Below are 21,851 nucleotides of genomic sequence, written 5' to 3' on the forward strand. Positions count from 1 at the left end.
AGGGCAAACCCAGACATCCAACCAGAGGGCAGCCCCACACATCCAACCAGAGGGCAAACCCAGACATCCAACCAGAGGGCAAACCCACACATCCAACCAGAGGGCAAACCCACACATCCAACCAGAGGGCAAACCCACATATCCAACCAGAGGGCAAACCCAGACATCCAACCAGAGGGCAAACCCACACATCCAACCAGAGGGCAGCCCCACACATCCAACCAGAGGGCAGCCCCACACATCCAACCAGAGGGCAGCCCCACACATCCAACCAGAGGGCAAACCCACACATCCAACCAGAGGGCAAACCCACACATCCAACCAGAGGGCAAACCCACACATCCAACCAGAGGGCAGCCCCACACATCCAACCAGAGGGCAGCTCCACACATCCAACCAGAGGGCAAACCCACACATCCAACCAGAGGGCAAACCCACACATCCAACCAGAGGGCAAACCCACACATCCAACCAGAGGGCAAACCCACACAACCAACCAGGGGGCAAACCCACACATCCAACCAGAGGGCAAACCCACACATCCAACAAGAGGGCAAACCCACACATCCAACCAGAGGGCAAACCCACACATCCAACCAGAGGGCAGCCCCACACATCCAACCAGAGGGCAAACCCAGACATCCAACCAGAGGGCAAACCCACACATCCAACCAGAGGGCAGCCCCACATATCCAACCAGAGGGCAAACCCACATATCCAACCAGAGGGCAAACCCACACATCCAACCAGAGGGCAAACCCACATATCCAACCAGAGGGCAAACCCACACATCCAACCAGAAGGCAGCCCCACACGTCCAACCAGAGGGCAAACCCAGACATCTAACCAGAGGGCAAACCCAGACATCCAACCAGAGGGCAAACCCACACATCCAACCAGAGGGCAGCCCCACACATCCAACCAGAGGGCAGCTCCACACATCCAACCAGAGGGCAAACCCACACATCCAACCAGAGGGCAAACCCACACATCCAACCAGAGGGCAAACCCACATATCCAACCAGAGGGCAAACCCACACATCCAACCAGAGGGCAAACCCACATATCCAACCAGAGGGCAAACCCACATATCCAACCAGAGGGCAGCCCCACACATCCAACCAGAGGGCAAACCCACACATCCAACCAGAGGGCAAACCCACACATCCAACCAGAGGGCAAACCCACACATCCAACCAGAGGGCAAACCCACACAACCAACCAGGGGGCAAACCCACACATCCAACCAGAGGGCAAACCCACACATCCAACCAGAGGGCAAACCCACACATCCAACCAGAGGGCAAACCCACACATCCAACCAGAGGGCAGCCCCACACATCCAACCAGAGGGCAAACCCAGACATCCAACCAGAGGGCAAACCCACACATCCAACCAGAGGGCAGCCCCACATATCCAACCAGAGGGCAAACCCACATATCCAACCAGAGGGCAAACCCACACATCCAACCAGAGGGCAAACCCACATATCCAACCAGAGGGCAAACCCACACATCCAACCAGAAGGCAGCCCCACACGTCCAACCAGAGGGCAAACCCAGACATCTAACCAGAGGGCAAACCCAGACATCCAACCAGAGGGCAAACCCACACATCCAACCAGAGGGCAGCCCTACACATCCAACCAGAGGGCAGCTCCACACATCCAACCAGAGGGCAAACCCACACATCCAACCAGAGGGCAAACCCACACATCCAACCAGAGGGCAAACCCACACATCCAACCAGAGGGCAAACCCACACATCCAACCAGAGGGCAAACCCACATATCCAACCAGAGGGCAAACCCACATATCCAACCAGAGGGCAGCCCCACACATCCAACCAGAGGGCAGCCCCACACATCCAACCAGAGGGCAAACCCACACATCCAACCAGAGGGCAAACCCACACATCCAACCAGAGGGCAGCCCCACACATCCAACCAGAGGGCAGCTCCACACATCCAACCAGAGGGCAAACCCACACATCCAACCAGAGGGCAAACCCACACATCCAACCAGAGGGCAAACCCACACATCCAACCAGAGGGCAAACCCACACATCCAACCAGAGGGCAAACCCACACAACCAACCAGGGGGCAAACCCACACATCCAACAAGAGGGCAAACCCACACATCCAACCAGAGGGCAAACCCACACATCCAACCAGAGGGCAAACCCAGACATCCAACCAGAGGGCAGCCCCACACATCCAACCAGAGGGCAAACCCAGACATCCAACCAGAGGGCAAACCCACACATCCAACCAGAGGGCAGCCCCACATATCCAACCAGAGGGCAAACCCACATATCCAACCAGAGGGCAAACCCACACATCCAACCAGAGGGCAAACCCACATATCCAACCAGAGGGCAAACCCACACATCCAACCAGAAGGCAGCCCCACACGTCCAACCAGAGGGCAAACCCAGACATCTAACCAGAGGGCAAACCCAGACATCCAACCAGAGGGCAAACCCACACATCCAACCAGAGGGCAGCCCCACACATCCAACCAGAGGGCAGCCCCACACATCCAACCAGAGGGCAGCCCCACACATCCAACCAGAGGGCAGCTCCACACATCCAACCAGAGGGCAAACCCACACATCCAACCAGAGGGCAAACCCACACATCCAACCAGAGGGCAAACCCACATATCCAACCAGAGGGCAAACCCACACATCCAACCAGAGGGCAAACCCACATATCCAACCAGAGGGCAAACCCACATATCCAACCAGAGGGCAGCCCCACACATCCAACCAGAGGGCAAACCCAGACATCCAACCAGAGGGCAAACCCACACATCAAACCAGAGGGCAAACCCACACATCCAACCAGAGGGCAAACCCACATATCCAACCAGAGGGCAAACCCACATATCCAACCAGAGGGCAAACCCAGACATCCAACCAGAGGGCAAACCCACACATCCAACCAGAGGGCAGCCCCACACATCCAACCAGAGGGCAGCTCCACACATCCAACCAGAGGGCAAACCCACACATCCAACCAGAGGGCAAACCCACACATCCAACCAGAGGGCAAACCCACACATCCAACCAGAGGGCAGCCCCACACATCCAACCAGAGGGCAGCTCCACACATCCAACCAGAGGGCAAACCCACACATCCAACCAGAGGGCAAACCCACACATCCAACCAGAGGGCAAACCCACACATCCAACCAGGGGGCAAACCCACACAACCAACCAGAGGGCAAACCCACACATCCAACCAGAGGGCAAACCCACACATCCAACCAGAGGGCAAACCCACACATCCAACCAGAGGGCAGCCCCACACATCCAACCAGAGGGCAAACCCAGACATCCAACCAGAGGGCAAACCCACACATCCAACCAGAGGGCAGCCCCACATATCCAACCAGAGGGCAAACCCACATATCCAACCAGAGGGCAAACCCACACATCCAACCAGAGGGCAAACCCACATATCCAACCAGAGGGCAAACCCACACATCCAACCAGAAGGCAGCCCCACACGTCCAACCAGAGGGCAAACCCAGACATCTAACCAGAGGGCAAACCCAGACATCCAACCAGAGGGCAAACCCACACATCCAACCAGAGGGCAGCCCCACACATCCAACCAGAGGGCAGCCCCACACATCCAACCAGAGGGCAAACCCACACATCCAACCAGAGGGCAAACCCACACATCCAACCAGAGGGCAAACCCACATATCCAACCAGAGGGCAAACCCACACATCCAACCAGAGGGCAAACCTACATATCCAACCAGAGGGCAAACCCACATATCCAACCAGAGGGCAGCCCCACACATCCAACCAGAGGGCAAACCCACACATCCAACCAGAGGGCAAACACACACATCCAACCAGAGGGCAAACCCACACATCCAACCAGAGGGCAAACCCACACAACCAACCAGGGGGCAAACCCACACATCCAACCAGAGGGCAAACCCACACATCCAACCAGAGGGCAAACCCACACATCCAACCAGAGGGCAAACCCACACATCCAACCAGAGGGCAGCCCCACACATCCAACCAGAGGGCAAACCCACACATCCAACCAGAGGGCAAACCCACACATCCAACCAGAGGGCAGCCCCACATATCCAACCAGAGGGCAAACCCACACATCCAACCAGAGGGCAAACCCACATATCCAACCAGAGGGCAAACCCACACATCCAACCAGAAGGCAGCCCCACACGTCCAACCAGAGGGCAAACCCAGACATCTAACCAGAGGGCAAACCCAGACATCCAACCAGAGGGCAAACCCACACATCCAACCAGAGGGCAGCCCCACACATCCAACCAGAGGGCAGCTCCACACATCCAACCAGAGGGCAAACCCACACATCCAACCAGAGGGCAAACCCACACATCCAACCAGAGGGCAAACCCACACATCCAACCAGAGGGCAAACCCACACATCCAACCAGAGGGCAAACCCACATATCCAACCAGAGGGCAAACCCACATATCCAACCAGAGGGCAAACCCACATATCCAACCAGAGGGCAGCCCCACACATCCAACCAGAGGGCAGCCCCACACATCCAACCAGAGGGCAGCCCCACACATCCAACCAGAGGGCAGCCCCACACATCCAACCAGAGGGCAGCACCACATATCCAACCAGAGGGCAGCACCACATATCCAACCAGAGGGCAGCCCCACATCCAACCAGAGGGCAAACCCACATATCCAACCAGAGGGCAAACCCACACATCCAACCAGAGGGCAGCCCCACACATCCAACCAGAGGGCAAACCCAGACATCTAACCAGAGGGCAAACCCAGACATCCAACCAGAGGGCAAACCCACACATCCAACCAGAGGGCAGCCCCACACATCCAACCAGAGGGCAGCTCCACACATCCAACCAGAGGGCAAACCCACACATCCAACCAGAGGGCAAACCCACACATCCAACCAGAGGGCAAACCCACATATCCAACCAGAGGGCAAACCCACACATCCAACCAGAGGGCAAACCCACATATTCAACCAGAGGGCAAACCCACACATCCAACCAGAGGGCAGCCCCACACATCCAACCAGAGGGCAGCCCCACACATCCAACCAGAGGGCAGCCCCACACATCCAACCAGAGGGCAGCCCCACACATCCAACCAGAGGGCAGCCCCACATATCCAACCAGAGGGCAAACCCACATATCCAACCAGAGGGCAGCCCCACATATCCAACCAGAGGGCAGCCCCACATATCCAACCAGAGGGCAGCCCCACACATCCAACCAGAGGGCAGCACCACACATCCAACCAGAGGGCAGCACCACATATCCAACCAGAGGGCAGCACCACATATCCAACCAGAGGGCAAACCCACACATCCAACCAGAGGGCAAACCCACACATCCAACCAGAGGGCAGCCCCACACATCCAACCAGAGGGCAGCCCCACACATCCAACCAGAGGGCAGCCCCACACATCCAACCAGAGGGCAGCCCCACACATCCAACCAGAGGGCAGCCCCACACATCCAACCAGAGGGCAAACCCACACATCCAACCAGAGGGCAAACCCACATATCTAACCAGAGGGCAAACCCACACATCCAACCAGAGGGCAAACCCACACATCCAACCAGAGGGCAAACCCACACATCCAACCAGAGGGCAGCTCCACACATCCAACCAGAGGGCAGCTCCACACATCCAACCAGAGGGCAGCTCCACACATCCAACCAGAGGGCAGCTCCACATATCCAACCAGAGGGCAAACCCACACATCCAACCAGAGGGCAAACCCACACATCCAACCAGAGGGCAGCTCCACACATCCAACCAGAGGGCAAACCCACACATCCAACCAGAGGGCAAACCCACATATCTAACCAGAGGGCAGCCCCACACATCCAACCAGAGGGCAAACCCAGACATCCAACCAGAGGGCAAACCCAGACATCCAACCAGAGGGCAGCCCCACACATCCAACCAGAGGGCAAACCCAGACATCCAACCAGAGGGCAAACCCACACATCCAACCAGAGGGCAAACCCACACATCCAACCAGAGGGCAAACCCAGACATCCAACCAGAGGGCAAACCCACACATCCAACCGGAGGGCAAACCCACACATCCAACCAGAGGGCAGCTCCACACATCCAACCAGAGGGCAGCTCCACACATCCAACCAGAGGGCAAACCCACACATCCAACCAGAGGGCAAACCCACACATCCAACCAGAGGGCAGCCCCACACATCCAACCAGAGGGCAAACCCACATATCTAAGCAGAGGGCAAACCCACATATCCAACCAGAGGGCAAACCCAGACATCCAACCAGAGGGCAAACCCAGACATCCAACCAGAGGGCAAACCCAGACATCCAACCAGAGGGCAAACCCAGACATCCAACCAGAGGGCAAACCCACACATCCAACCAGAGGGCAAACCCACACAACCAACCAGAGGGCAAACCCACACATCCAACCAGAGGGCAAACCCACACATCCAACCAGAGGGCAGCTCCACACATCCAACCAGAGGGCAGCTCCACACATCCAACCAGAGGGCAAACCCACACATCCAACCAGAGGGCAAACCCACACATCCAACCAGAGGGCAAACCCACACATCTAAGCAGAGGGCAAACCCACATATCCAACCAGAGGGCAAACCCAGACATCCAACCAGAGGGCAAACCCAGACATCCAACCAGAGGGCAAACCCACACATCCAACCAGAGGGCAAACCCAGACATCCAACCAGAGGGCAAACCCACACATCCAACCAGAGGGCAAACCCACACAACCAACCAGAGGGCAAACCCACACATCCAACCAGAGGGCAAACCCACACATCCAACCAGAGGGCAAACCCACACATCCAACCAGAGGGCAAACCCACACATCCAACCAGAGGGCAGCCCCACACATCCAACCAGAGGGCAAACCCAGACATCCAACCAGAGGGCAAACCCACACATCCAACCAGAGGGCAGCCCCACATATCCAACCAGAGGGCAAACCCACATATCCAACCAGAGGGCAAACCCACACATCCAACCAGAGGGCAAACCCACATATCCAACCAGAGGGCAAACCCAGACATCCAACCAGAGGGCAGCCCCACAAATCCAACCAGAGGGCAGCTCCACACATCCAACCAGAGGGCAGCTCCACACATCCAACCAGAGGGCAAACCCACACATCCAACCAGAGGGCAAACCCACACATCCAACCAGAGGGCAGCCCCACACATCCAACCAGAGGGCAGCCCCACACATCCAACCAGAGGGCAAACCCACATATCCAACCAGAGGGCAAACCCAGACATCCAACCAGAGGGCAAACCCAGACATCCAACCAGAGGGCAAACCCACACATCCAACCAGAGGGCAAACCCACACATCCAACCAGAGGGCAAACCCAGACATCCAACCAGAGGGCAAACCCACACAACCAACCAGAGGGCAAACCCACACATCCAACCAGAGGGCAAACCCACATGACTGGCTACTGGTAGGAAGTATGCTTATATGATCTGTGTGTGGGTGTGGCTGTGGCTGTGAGTGTGTGAGGCTGTGAGTGTGAGGCTGTGAGTGTGAGGCTGTGAGTGTGCGGCTGTGAGTGTGCGGCTGTGAGTGTGCGGCTGTGCGTGTGCGGCTGTGCGTGTGAGGCTGTGATATATTCTTACATGATCTTCTGTTGGAGATCTTCTGGGGCTGAAGAACACTGGCGGCGGGCCGACGCAGAGCAAACCTCCTGGAGAAAAGAGGAAGAGAGGAAAGTGGGAGGAGAGAGACACAGAGGATAGGAGAGGAAAGAGGGAGGAGGAGAGAGAGAGGAGAGGAGAGGAAAGAGGGAGGAGGAGGAGAGAGAGAGGAGAGGAAAGAGGGAGGATAGGAGAGGAAAGAGACACGGAGAGCGAGAGAGAATAGGAGAGGAAAGAGGGATGAGGAGAGAGAGAGGATAGGAGAGGAAAGAGGGAGGAGGAGAGAGAGGATAGGAGAGGAAAGAGACACGGAGAGCGAGAGAGAGGGACGATAGGAGAGGAAAGAGGGAGGAGGAGAGAGAGAGGATAGGAGAGGAAAGAGACACGGAGAGCGAGAGAGAGGGACGATAGGAGAGGAAAAAGGGAGGAGGAGAGAGTATAGGAGAGGAAAGAGGGAGGAGAGAGAGAGGGAAAGAGGGAAGAGAGGAGAGAGAGACAGGATAGGAGAGGAAAGAGGGAGGAGGATAGGAGAGGAAAGATGGAGGAAAAGAGACAGCAAGGAGAGAAAGTCAGAGGAGGGGAAAGAGAGACAGCGAGGAGAGAGAGAGACACAGAGGAGAGAGAGAGAGAGGAGAGAGAGAGAGACACAGAGGAGAGAGAGAGAGAGAGAGGAGAGAGAGACACAGAGGAGAGAGAGAGAGAGAGAGGAGAGAGAGAGAAGAGAGAGAGACAGAGAGAGAAGAGAGAGAGACAGAGAGAGGAGAGAGAGAGAGGAGAGAGAGAGAGACGGAGAGAGAGAGAGACGGAGAGAGAGAGACAGACAGAGAGGAGAGAGAGAGACAGACAAAGAGGAGAGAGAGACAGACAGACAGAGAGGAGAGAGAGAGACAGACAGAGAGGAGAGAGAGAGACAGAGCGGAGAGAGAGAGACAGAGCGGAGAGAGACAGAGGAGAGAGAGAGGAGAGAGACAGAAAGGAGAGAGACAGAGAGGAGAGAGGAGAGAGGAGAGAGAGAGAAGAATCCCAATAAAACCATCAGCTTTCACAGTCACACTGGGATTAATAAACCCTTTCTGCTATAATACCTAGAAACATCCTTAAATATCCATCACGTTCATTCTTTAGGGTGAAACATTTTTTAAAGAAAGGGAAGAAGAGAGAGAGGGAGAAAGCTAGAGAAAAAAAGTGGCAGGAATAAATGTGAAGGATTTTGATTTTTATGTTTTATTTTTTCTCTACGCTCGTTGGTTGTTCAGACGGAGCCAAGAAACTGCCCCAGTCCTCCAGCCCAGTCCTCCAGCCCTGTCCTCCAGCCCAGTCCTCCAGCCCAGTCCTCCAGCCCAGTCCTCCAGCCCAGTCCTCCAGCCCAGTCCTCCAGCCCTGTCCTGCACATCAGCAGCCATCTGTGCTTGCCACTGATGTGTGATTTTCCATCCACTCCCCTTCCAAAGTGGATCAGTACCAGTGCTATCATTTTCTGTCATGACTCATTTTGAGCCAGACGTGCACGGAAATCCAAAGTATTTTGGCAGCGCCAGGCAAGAGGGGAGGCGGATAGAAGGAGGGAGGGAGTAGAGGGGGAAAAAAGGAAAGAGAAAGAAATAGTCATTCCTTTCATTGTGACGGCAGTGAAACACCCCAAGCCTGGACTGGGCTTGTAATGGTAGTGGCAGACAGACAGGTACACTACCGTTCAAAAGTTTGGGGTCACTTAGAAATGTCCTTGTTTTTTAAAAGAAAAGCACATTTTTTGTCCATTATAATAACATAAAATTGATCAGAAATACATTGAGACATTGTTAATGTTGTAAATGACTATTGTAGCTGGAAACGGCTGTTTTTTAATGGAATATCTACATAAGCGTACAGAGGCCCATTATCAGCAACCATCACTCCTGTGTTCCAATGGCACGTTGTGTTAGCTAATCCAATTTATAATTTTAAAAGGCTAATTGATCATTAGAAAATAATTTTGCAATTATGTTAGCACAGCTGAAAACTGTTGTCTTGATTAAAGAAACAATAAAACTGGCCTTCTTTAGATGAGTTGAGTAACTGGATCATCAGCATTTGTGGGTTCGATTACAAGTTCGAAATTGCCAGAAACAAAGAACTTTCTTCTGAAACTCGGCAGTCTATTCTTGTTTCTGAGAAATGAAGGCTATTCCATGCGAGAAATTGCCAAGAAACTGAAGATCTCGTACAACGCTGTGTACTACTCCCTTTACAGAACAGTGCAAACTGTCTCTAACCAGAATAGAAAAAGGGAGGTGGGAAGTGGGAGGCCCCGGTGCACAACTGAGCAAGAGGACAAGTACATTAGTGTCTAGTTTGAGAAACAGACGCCTCACAAGTCCTCAAATGGTAGCTTCATTAAATAGTACCCGCAAAACACAAGACTCAACGTCAACAGTGAAGAGGTGACTCTGGGATGCTGGCCTTTAAATACCTAGTTTTGTAATGGGGATGGCAGACAGACAGGTATATAGACAGGTTTTGTAATGGGGGTGGCAGACAGACAGGTATATAGACAGGTCTTGTAATGGGGGTGGCAGACAGACAGGTATATAGACAGGTAGGGGGGAAAGGAGGATGAGGGGTAGGTGGGAGGGTAGGACAGGGGGTAGGGGGGACAGGAGGAGAGGGGGTAGTAGGAGAGGGGGTATGGGGGTAGGAGGACAGGGGGTACGGGGAAGGGGGACAGGAGGTAGTGGGGACAGGAGGACAGGGGGTAGGGGGGTAGGAGGAGAGGGGGTAGTGGGGACAGGAGGAGAGGGGGTAGGTGGGACAGGAGGAGAGGGGGTAGTGGGGACAGGAGGAGAGGGGGTAGGTGGGACAGGAGGAGAGGGGGTAGTGGGGACAGGAGGAGAGGGGGTAGTGGGGACAGGAGGAGAGGGGGTAGGGGGGACAGGAGGAGAGGGGGTAGTGGGGACAGGAGGAGAGGGGGTAGTGGGGACAGGAGGAGAGGGGGTAGTGGGGACAGGAGGAGAGGGGGTAGTGGGGACAGGAGGAGAGGGGGTAGTGGGGACAGGAGGAGAGGGGGTAGTGGGGACAGGAGGACAGGGGGTAGTGGGGACAGGAGGACAGGGGGTAGTGGGGACAGGAGGACAGGGGGTAGTGGGGACAGGAGGACAGGGGGTAAGGGGTTAGGAGGAGAGGGGGTAGTGGGGACAGGAGGAGAGGGGGTAGGGGGGTAGGAGGAGAGGGGGTAGTGGGGACAGGAGGAGAGGGGGTAGTGGGGTAGGAGGAGAGGGGGTAGTGGGGTAGGAGGAGAGGGGGTAGTGGGGACAGGAGGAGAGGGGGGACAGGAGGACAGGGGGCAGGGGGGACAGGAGGACAGGGGGTAGGTTGTGTGGGGTGGTGTCTGGTCCTTGGGTAGCTCACTCACCTCTCCTGGAACTGTTTGGAGGGTATGAGGCCTGCGCGAGGGTTGGCATGGCCATCTTGTTTAGCCTGCCACCAGTTGGCATCCTCCTGGCTCATGATCTGAAGGATATCTCCCCTCTTGAAGGCCAGGCCCGCCTCCTTACACGGGATGGCTTTGTCCTCAGCTGGGTCGTAGTCAAACAGTGTCTTCACAAACATCTGGAGAGAGATGGGAGGGGGAGGTTGAGAGAGAAAGAAGTTTTAAAAAGGACGACAGCGGTTTCTTCACATTACCTTTTGTCTCCTCTCCCCACTAGTCACCGTGGCAACATCAAGGTAGGCCGTCGCTACGGCGATCTAAACCTGCCCGGCTTCGGAACCAGATCAGACACACTTCACTGTTGCTTAATGTGATTGGCCAGGAAAGGTCAACACAATCAGGAGTTTGTCTATTACCTGCCTGAAGCCATTGGCTCTAGTCTCTCTGGGTTATTCCATCAACATGGTCTACATCCCAAATGGCACCCTATTCCCGACATAGTGCACTAGTTTGACCAGGACCGATAGGGCTCTGGTGAAAAGTAGTGCACTATAGGGAATGGAGGAGGAACACCCCCACATACTAAAGTCTGTCAGCTGTCTTAGAGCGTGGCGAGAGTTTAACGTCTACTGAGTCACAGACTCTAAATGTGACTCCTACTTCGTTCCGCTTTGTGATCTGGGCTGATTCGCAGGTCCAAATTAACTTCGGTAATCTTTCCCTACTGAAGAGGGAAACATATTTTGCAGAGATGGGCTAATTTATGTTGGCAGTCAGCGGAGGGACACAGCGCGTCATCAACACAACAGAAGTAAGACCTGGGAGAGAGAAAGGAGTGGAGACTTGGACAACTTCCCCGTTATAGCGAAAACAACTCACTACATCTTCACTCCAAGACGCCTAAGCAGTCACAGTAAATTACCAGTCCTTAGCCACTGGGGAATATGTGCAGACAGGAGACAGACAGACAGACAAACAGACAGACAGACAAAGACAGGAGACAGACAGACAGACAAACAGACAGACAGACAAAGACAGGAGACAGACAGACAGACAAACAGACAGACAGACAAAGACAGGAGACATAGACAGACAGACAAACAGACAGACAGACAAAGACAGGAGACATAGACAGACAGGAGACAGACAGACAGACAAAGACAGGAGACATAGACAGACAGGAGACAGACAGACAGACAAAGACAGGAGACTGACAGACAAAGACAGACAGACAGGAGACAGACAGACAGACAAAGACAGACAGACAGGAGACAGACAGACAGACAGACAGAGACAGGAGACAGACAAAGACAGGAGACTGACAGACAAAGACAGGAGACAGACAGACAGACAAGAGACAGACAAGAGACAGCCAGAGACAGACAAGAGACAGACAAGAGACAGACAAGAGACAGACAGTGTCAGACAGACAGTATACAGACACAGACAGACATGAGACAGAAAGACAAGAGACAGACACAGACATAAAGACAGACAAGAGACAGACAAGAGACAGACAGGATACAGACAGACAGGAGACAGACAGACAAGAGACAGACACATACAGACAAGAGACAGACACAGACATAACGACAGACAAGAGACAGACAAGAGACAGACGAGAGACAGACGAGAGACAGACGAGAGACAAGAGACAGACAAGAGACAGACAAGAGACAGACAGACAAGAGACAGACAGACAAGAGACATACACATACAGACAAGAGACAGACAGACATAAAGACAAGAGACATACACAGACATAACGACAGACAAGAGACAGACAAGAGACAGATGAGAGACAGAGAGACAGACGAGAGACAGACAGCCAGAGACAGACAAGAGACAGACAGCCAGAGACAGACAGAGAGAGAGACAGATAGACAGACGGGTAAAGTCTCTGTATGTGTTAGGGTGATTTAAGGAGGGCTACGTTACCATGTGGTGAAATTATGTATCAGATGGGGACACTTTGTTTGGGTCTGAGCAAGGAGGAAACATACTTTCTGGCTCTACAGCCTAACAGCAGGAGGAAACATACTTTCTGTCTCTACAGCCTAACAGCAGGAGGAAACATACTTTCTGTCTCTACAGCCTAACAGCAGGAGGAAACATACTTTCTGGCTCTACAGCCTAACAGCAGGAGGAAACATACTTTCTGGCTCTACAGCCTAACAGCAGGAGGAAACATACTTTCTGGCTCTACAGCCTAACAGCAGGAGGAAACATACTTTCTGGCTCTACAGCCTAACAGCAGGAGGAAACATACTTTCTGGCTCTACAGCCTAACAGCAGGAGGAAACATACTTTCTGGCTCTACAGCCTAACAGCAGGAGGAAACATACTTTCTGTCTCTACAGCCTAACAGCAGGAGGAAACATACTTTCTGTCTCTACAGCCTAACAGCAGGAGGAAACATACTTTCTGGCTCTACAGCCTAACAGCAGGAGGAAACATACCTTCTGGCTCTACAGCCTAACAGCAGGAGGAAACATACTTTCTGGCTCTACAGCCTAACAGCAGGAGGAAACATACTTTCTGGCTCTACAGCCTAACAGCAGTATAAACCAATTCTTCCTTGCTGAAAGCTCCTGCTTCACTCTCCCTCTCCGCTCGTCTTGTCCATCTTTCTTTTTCTCTCTACAGTTTTACACGTGTACCCAATTAGCTCGCACTTCAATGTAGTTATTATAGCCAAGGAAAGAGAGTAAACTAGCTCTTCTCAGAGGGGAGTCTGAAGTTCTGGCAGCGATACACAGGTTCAGATTGATATCTGAAATGACCATATTAAAACCATTAAACTATGACAGAGAGAACAACCCACCCACCCACATGCACCCTGTGTTCTGACAAATGGTATTCCAGCTTGGCTTTTGACCTGAGGCTCAGCTAGGGGACATACTTCCCCTCGCCTCCTCTGTAATTGATAAATGCCTATGAACGACCATACATCACAACTATGAGTTGGAGAATACAGGATACAGCCAGACGGGAGGATTTTCAGTTAGAACAGCCACCTAACGTTACAAGCAACTGCATTGACAGTACACATAAACCTCCAAAACAAACACAAATCTCACATTCACACCAACACATACATAAGTGTTACTGTGGGCAGCTCGACCTGTCAGATACACACTCCTACAGGAGGACCTGGACACTAACAAAAACACACCATGGAATCCAACATGGATTGTACAATAGTACCCACAAGATCCTATCAAACCCTCCCATTCAATCTAGCCATTCCTCTGCCTATATACAGTAGATTTCCCATTGAGTTGATGAGGGATGCGTAGACCCCAGGGACCATATTCATAAAGAGTAGGAATGCTGACAGTGTTGGGGAATAGTGAACTAACTACATGTAGCTTGCTGACAGTGTTGGGGAGTAGTGAACTAACTACCCAATCAGCATAATGAGTACGGCAGGAAGGCAGCAGCAGGACCTTACCTTGGGCTCCTTGCTTGGCGTCTCCTCTTTGATGGCTGGTATTAATTTAAACGTAATGGCCCCTTGGGACTGGGACTGAAACACAGACAACCGAAAGAGAGAGAGAGAGAGAGAGAGAAGAGCGGGAGAGAAAGAGAGCGATATAGAGAGAAAGAGAGAGAGATAGAGATAGAGAGGGAGGGAGAGAGAGAGGGGGGGTAATTCAGTTTCATTGTAAATAACTCAAAACCCAACAAGCCTCATCCAATGAGAAAGCTTTAACCTGAGGATCAGTTTTACTTTTCAACAATTAGGATAGGATGACTGCTGGGGGAGTGGAGCGGAGGGAAGAGGAGAGCCGCCAAGAGGATTCTGGTCCTAAAGCAACCACTGCTTTTAACAGGTCCCAGTCTACCAATTCCAAACTATCTTTCTCTTTCCTCTCTGGCTCCATCTCTACCCAGAGCTGATCTGAGGACTGTGGCAGTGTGTGTGTGTGTGTTTGGAGCGACTACAAAGCCCCCTACAGGGACCCCTCCCTGCCTGTCTCTTCCAGGGGGAGTATGTGGCCCAACATACCCCAAACAGAGGCCTGCTCCTGGGCCTGCTGGTACAGCAGGGCTGGCCAGAGTTTAGCTTAGCTGTCAACACAGATGAATCATAGGGACATGGCCGCCCAGTGAGGATGAGTTAGGAGGAGAGAGTCCTGCCACTACAAACAAGACTGTAAATCTCTATAGCCGCGGGGCCCCGGCACCAAAACACAACTATAAACAGCAGGTCAATGATAACATACACACACAAGCATGGACTAAAATACACACAAGCATGGACTAAAATACACACAGAGATGCACGCACACACACCAGAATGTGGATGATTTCATCCGGCTTCTTGTCATCCACAGGAACGCCGTTCACTTCCCTCAGCACGTCGCCTACATGGATCAGACCTGGGACAGGGACAAGACAGGGGAGAGCGAGAGGGAGGAAGAGAGAGAGGGAGGAAGAGAGTGCACACAAACACAGTTATAGACACACACAATAGAAAATACAGACCTACTAATAGAAATCCTTTGGAAGTTAATATCAGACTAAACAATAAATGTCCAATGCATTTTAAACTGAGTATAATGAATGTGTGAGGTTGTATTGCTTTTGTAACACACAGCTTGGGGGGGTTGTGCTCTGCTCTCCAGCAGTGTGTGGCTCTTCTTCATGCTGGTATTAGTGATTTTTGGGCCCGTATGCAGCAATACCCTTTACAACAGGGCATGACTACACTTTACATTATACACTGAGTACAGGGGGGACGACAGACAGAGACAGACAAACAGCGACAGTGGGTGGAGCGAGAGAGAGGGTGGGTGGGTGGAGAGAGAGAGAGGGTGGGTGGGTGGAGAGAGAGAGAGTGGGTGAGTGGGTGAGTGGAGAGAGAGAGAGGGTGGGTGGGTGGAGAGAGTGGGTGGAGAGAGAGAGAGAGAGTGGCTGAGTGGAGAGAGAGAGAGTGGGTGAGTGGGTGAGTGGAGAGAGAGAGAGAGAGTGGGTGAGTGGAGAGAGAGAGAGAGAGAGGGAGTGGGTGGGTGGAGAGAGAGAGAGAGTGGGTGGGTGGAGAGAGAGAGGGTGGGGGGAGAGAAATATAACTTACCACTTCTGTCTGCTGCTCCACCTCTCATGATCCTGGCGATAAGGATGGCTCCTGTGTGCTCATCACGCTTTATTGTGGCTCCCTGCGTCACAAACACACAAGGAACAGGTCAAAAGATGAAGTATCATATGAAGGTTTCCTTTTTGTTGTTGTTCTTTTTATATTTTCTTTTTCTCCCCAATTTCGAGAGCCGTGCGTCCTCCGAAACACGACCCAACCAAGCCGCACTGCTTCTTGACACAATGCCCAACCCGGAAGCCAGCCGCACCAATGTGTCGGAGGAAACACCGTACACCTGGCGACCGTGTCAGCGTGCACTGTGCCTGGCTCGCCACAGGTGTCGCTAGAGCACGATGGGACAAGGACATCCCTGCCGGACAAACCCTCCCCTAACCCGGACGACGTTGGGCCAATTGTGCCCATGGGTCTCCCAGTCGCGGCCGGCTGTGACAGAGCCTGGACTCGAACCCAGAGTCTCCAGTGGCACAGCTAGCCCTGCGATGCAGTGCCTTAGACCACTGTGCCACCCGGGAGGCCCTCATATGGTGTTACACGTGTACCAATATCCAGAAATACCATCATGACCGTCCAACAGACATTTTCTGGTCAACCATCTCTTCCAACCTGCTACAGCTCTCTATGATTTCCAATCCAAACCCCACTTCAATCAACCACTGGGGTGAATCCCCCTACTGGTTGACATGAACGCCATAGCACAGGCTGTACAGTACAGCTGGGCATTTTCAGTCCAAACCTTTCCGGGCATAGACATCCATCCCGGGACTAGATCTGTCTGGACCGGCCCCCGACTGAAAGAAAAGTGAGGCCCTAGCAGATAGTTAACCTTCAGCCCTGTAGCAGCAGCAGACATCCAGACACTGTCTCCCTCGCCTCTCTCTCTACCCTGTGTTTTCACTGTCGTCTTTACTGCCCCATAGCTGAGACCAGGACACAGAGGGCAGGGGGAGAGACATACAGACAGGATATAGAGGATAGAAGGGATGAGGTTTCAGTGCAGCCAGTAATGCGTTTACCAGGGCTTCTCTTCTCTTCAGCCAGCCAGAGACAATGGGTCCAGGGTGTGCCAACAGCCAACCCGCCGCGCCCTTCCACAAGCAACTTATCGGCACAGTGCTGGATGGTGGACGGACGCTGGCACACAGCGAGACGGCGAAACCTTTTTCAAATCCGACCACAGCATGGAGTGTCATCACCGCCAGCCATCGCCTATCCGACCGGTCCGAGCCAGACGGGTAACGGCTCCGTAGACGTGTAGTCTAGGCACATAGTTAAGAACTAGAATGGCATCATCCCTCGCTCCTCTCGTCTCAAACTGTTATTCACATCATCTTCATTACTGTTATTGTTTCTGTGAAAGAAGAGGCTCCTTTTTATCCACGGTGTGGACTGTGCTTCGTTTCAAACTGTCTAACTGTCTAACCAACTGCCATGTTGTTCTAACCAACTGCCACGAGGGCCTAGCCAGGGGCACTCAAGAGACAACTAGCCTACGTCAATGACGAGGCGGTGGCCAACCAAACGTCTTTCTGTTTCATTGTTCTTGGGCGACCTACCTAAATATAGTACCTCCACAGGTCCAACAATCATGGCTGACAAGCGCAGAGAGATCACTGGTTTCTACCACGTCACCCTCACCGTTTTCTCAACCTGTTCACTCCTAAATGGTTTTCTCCCCCAATAATACTTTCCTAGAGGTTCTTTCCTCTGTGTGACGTTGAGGTAAGAAGACGAGATGGCTGCTGGGCCTGATCGAAAGAGCAGAGGACCTTCCTTTAACATGGGGATAAGACGCTCCTCGGGCCAGAGATCTTCACAGCTTTTCCATTTAATCAAATAGTTTGTCCAATTATGGTAACCAGAGAGGTTTTGGTAGGATAAAATCAGAGGAGGGGTGGAGAGGGCAGAACACTGTCAACCCCTGGTGTCAAGGTCACAGCTAACCCCTTACTGAGACTATAAACAGCTGAAACATGATGCAATAGGAGAGGGAGGGAGACATGAGGAGGGAGGGAGGGAGGGGGCACCAGACAAAGAGGGCAGAGAGAGAATGAGAGATGGAGAGAGAAGGCAAAACAGAGGGAGAGACAGAGAGAGAGAGACAGAGAGATATACAGGTCTGTGTTATCTCCCAGAGCAGTGTCCAGACCGTAGGGGGCGGAGAGTTGCAGCTCTCTGCTTTTCATCCAGTTGGGATGTTTTTGTCAGTGTGTTGTTGGCTGGTGGCCAGGACTGTGATGGATGTTTTTGTCAGTGTGTTGTTGGTTGGGGGCCAGGACTGAGATGGATGTTTTTGTCAGTGTGTTGTTGGTTGGGGGCCAGGACTGTGATGGATGTTTTTGTCAGTGTGTTGTTGGTTGGGGGCCAGGACTGAGATGGATGTTTTTGTCAGTGTGTTGTTGGCTGGGGGCCAGGACTGAGATGGATGTTTTTGTCAGTGTGTTGTTGGCTGGGGGCCAGGACTGTGATGGATGTTTTTGTCAGTGTGTTGTTGGTTGGGGGCCAGGACTGAGATGGATGTTTTTGTCAGTGTGTTGTTGGCTGGGGGCCAGGACTGAGATGGATGTTTTTGTCAGTGTGTTGTTGGCTGGGGGCCAGGACTGTGATGGATGTTTTTGTCAGTGTGTTGTTGGTTGGGGGCCAGGACTGAGATGGATGTTTTTGTCAGTGTGTTGTTGGTTGGGGGCCAGGACTGAGATGGATGTTTTTGTCAGTGTGTTGTTGGTTGGGGGCCAGGACTGAGATGGATGTTTTTGTCAGTGTGTTGTTGGTTGGGGGCCAGGACTGAGATGGATGTTTTTGTCAGTGTGTTGTTGGCTGGTGGCCAGGACTGTGATGGATGTTTTTGTCAGTGTGTTGTTGGCTGGGGGCCAGGACTGAGATGGATGTTTTTGTCAGTGTGTTGTTGGCTGGGGGCCAGGACTGTGATGGATGTTTTTGTCAGTGTGTTGTTGGTTGGGGGCCAGGACTGAGATGGATGTTTTTGTCAGTGTGTTGTTGGTTGGGGGCCAGGACTGAGATGGATGTTTTTGTCAGTGTGTTGTTGGCTGGTGGCCAGGACTGAGATGGATGTTTTTGTCAGTGTGTTGTTGGCTGGGGGCCAGGACTGTGATGGATGTTTTTGTCAGTGTGTTGTTGGTTGGGGGCCAGGACTGAGATGGATGTTTTTGTCAGTGTGTTGTTGGCTGGTGGCCAGGACTGTGATGGATGTTTTTGTCAGTGTGTTGTTGGCTGGTGGCCAGGACTGTGATGGATGTTTTTGTCAGTGTGTTGTTGGCTGGGAGCCAGGACTGTGATGGATGTTTTTGTCAGTGTGTTGTCGGCTGGGGGCCAGGACTGAGATGGATGTTTTTGTCAGTGTGTTGTCGGCTGGGGGCCAGGACTGAGATGGATGTTTTTGTCAGTGTGTTGTCGGCTGGGGGCCAGGACTGTGATGTTTTATAGGTTTCATCGATAAGGAGGGAGGAAGGCTTGTGGCTGGCTGAAGGGTAAATGAAGAAAGAAGTGAATAAGCTTCATCTGTTCTTTGTCATTACCACTCCTTCCCTAATCATATGTCGACTGGAAGTCAGACCCGTCTAGAAGAGTAATTCTAGAACTAGAAGTTGACCCACTACCCTGCTGTCGTGACGGGCCGATCCCTATCCAGGCTAGAGCTACGCCAAGAGGGAGGGAGAGAGAGATGGAGACGGAGGGAGGAATGGATATGATTCCTGGATCACCTCATTGTGAACTCAGCTGAGACACGGTAGGAAAACGAGCTCTACTTGATAAGAGTAGTGCAGTCTTCAGCCAAGTCATCAAACTGACTACTGGAGGGGAGTTAGACAGCCAAGCAACCACCCAACAGGAGCCAGCAGGGTGAGGCCCATTAGGAGAGGAGGAAAGAGGGTGAGGGGAGAGAGGGAAAGAGGGAGAGAGAGTAAGAAAGAGGGAGAGATAAAAAGAGAGAAAGTGGGTGGGGGGGATGAGGGAGGGAGGGAGAAAGTAAGAGAGTGAAATTTAGAAAGACAGAGAGAATGGAGGGTGAGACTGGGGGACAGGTCCTCTCCAGGAGGGAGATATTAGTGACGACTTGTTCACATCAACTAACACCGAGCTGTTGAACTAATGAGCACTTCACGTATAGTACTCTCTCTGATCGTTTGAGAGTTAATGACCACCTTTTCCCTCTCCCACGGCAGTCCACACGTCCTCCCTCCATACCTCCCACCCCTCCCCCTCTCCCACGGCAGTCCACACGTCCTTCCTCCTTACCTCCCACCCCTCCCCCTCGGCAGTCCACACGTCCTTCCTCCTTACCTCCCACGGCAATCCACGCGTCCTCCCTCCTTACCTCCCACCCCTCTCCCCCAGCAGTCCACACTTCTCCTCTCCTTACATCCCACCCCTCCCCCTCTCCCACGGCAGTCCACACGTCCCCCCTCCTTACCTCCCACCTCTCCCCCATGGCAGTCCACACGTCTCCTCTCCTTACCTCCCACCCCTCCCCTTCTCCCACGGCAGTCCACACGTCCCCCCTCCTTACCTCCCACCTCTCCCCCTCTCCCACAGCAGTCCACACGTCCTCCCTCCTTACCTCCCACCCCTCCCCCACAGCAGTCCACACCTCCTTCCTCACCTCCCACCCCTCCCCCCCTCCCATGGCAGTCCACACGTCTCCTCTCCTTACATCCCACCCCTCCCCCTCTCCCACGGCAGTCCACACGTCCTCCCTCCTTACCTCCCACCACTCAAATTTCCTGTCTCCCACGGCAGTCCACACGTCCTCGCTACATCGTTTCAGGGCCTCAACGAGCTGTGCGCCACATGGAGAGGCTGGTACACTTCATTCCCGCTTCTCCCGGGCCAAATGGCGCTTTTCTGTGAGCTAGCTAAAATACCTGACCTGCTTTGGAAGTACTAAGAGAGGTAGAGGCCCCTCCATGGAACAGTTTTGGGATAAATGTTGTAACCCAATGGTGACCTTAACCATACCTCCCCTGTTCTGCTGATGCCCTGTGGTTAACTCTCATCGACAGCACTGATGCATAGCTCCTAATGAGCAAATACATAAACAGCCCTGAACCAAAAGAAGCTCTGGCTTCAAACACTGGGATGGGTGCATACAAGCGCACACACATACAGTTGGGAAAGATTCACTAGCACTAGCCGGCATGGGGCCTCTCCTGAAGCTGCTAACCTGAGGATGGCTGCTCTGTTCGTTAACACAGACCCATCAGCACTCGCTGGCACATGGAAGCCATTTGGGAGACTCCAGTTGCGGACGAGCCAAGGAGAGTTTAACTAGAGCCAGGGAAACGGTGGTGCCCGGGGGTTACCTGAACGCAGGCCAGCCAAAGACTGACTAACAGTCAGACAGACATAGGCCTAGGCTGCATCCCAAATGGCACCCTATTCCCTATATAGTGCACTACCTTCAACCAGGACCCTATGGCCTCTGGTCAAATGTAGTGCACTATATAGGGAGTAGGGTGCCATTTGGAACACACCTAGACAGGCAGGAGGACTTAAGGGTTATGATTGATGTTGGACAATCACAAAGCCTGATGAATGAGCTACACTAGTAAGTAGAGGGGCCACCACTTAACCATCAAGTGACTGGCTAAACCTCGTCATTCTCACGAAATAGATAGCTTAGTTAGCCCAAGAGG

The 21,851-nt window shown here is 52.9% G+C and overlaps 1 protein-coding gene across 4 annotated transcripts in view; it reads right to left on the bottom strand.

The window, feature by feature from the left end:
* LOC139583739 (MAGUK p55 subfamily member 7-like) overlaps positions 1-21,851 on the bottom strand; it is a 268,462-nt gene that overhangs the window by 75,914 nt on the left and 170,697 nt on the right. For all 4 annotated transcript variants that reach the window (XM_071415154.1, XM_071415152.1, XM_071415151.1 and 1 more), the window contains 5 exons: positions 16,180-16,261; positions 15,399-15,484; positions 14,554-14,628; positions 11,082-11,278; positions 7,676-7,743 (listed from right to left, as the gene is read on the bottom strand). In XM_071415154.1, coding sequence (XP_071271255.1) covers positions 7,676-7,743; positions 11,082-11,278; positions 14,554-14,628; positions 15,399-15,484; positions 16,180-16,261 — 508 coding nt within the window. The remainder of the gene's footprint in view (positions 1-7,675; positions 7,744-11,081; positions 11,279-14,553; positions 14,629-15,398; positions 15,485-16,179; positions 16,262-21,851) is intronic.

Source organism: Salvelinus alpinus, chromosome 8, assembly GCF_045679555.1.
Source record: "Salvelinus alpinus chromosome 8, SLU_Salpinus.1, whole genome shotgun sequence".
Lineage (NCBI taxonomy): Eukaryota > Metazoa > Chordata > Actinopteri > Salmoniformes > Salmonidae > Salvelinus > Salvelinus alpinus.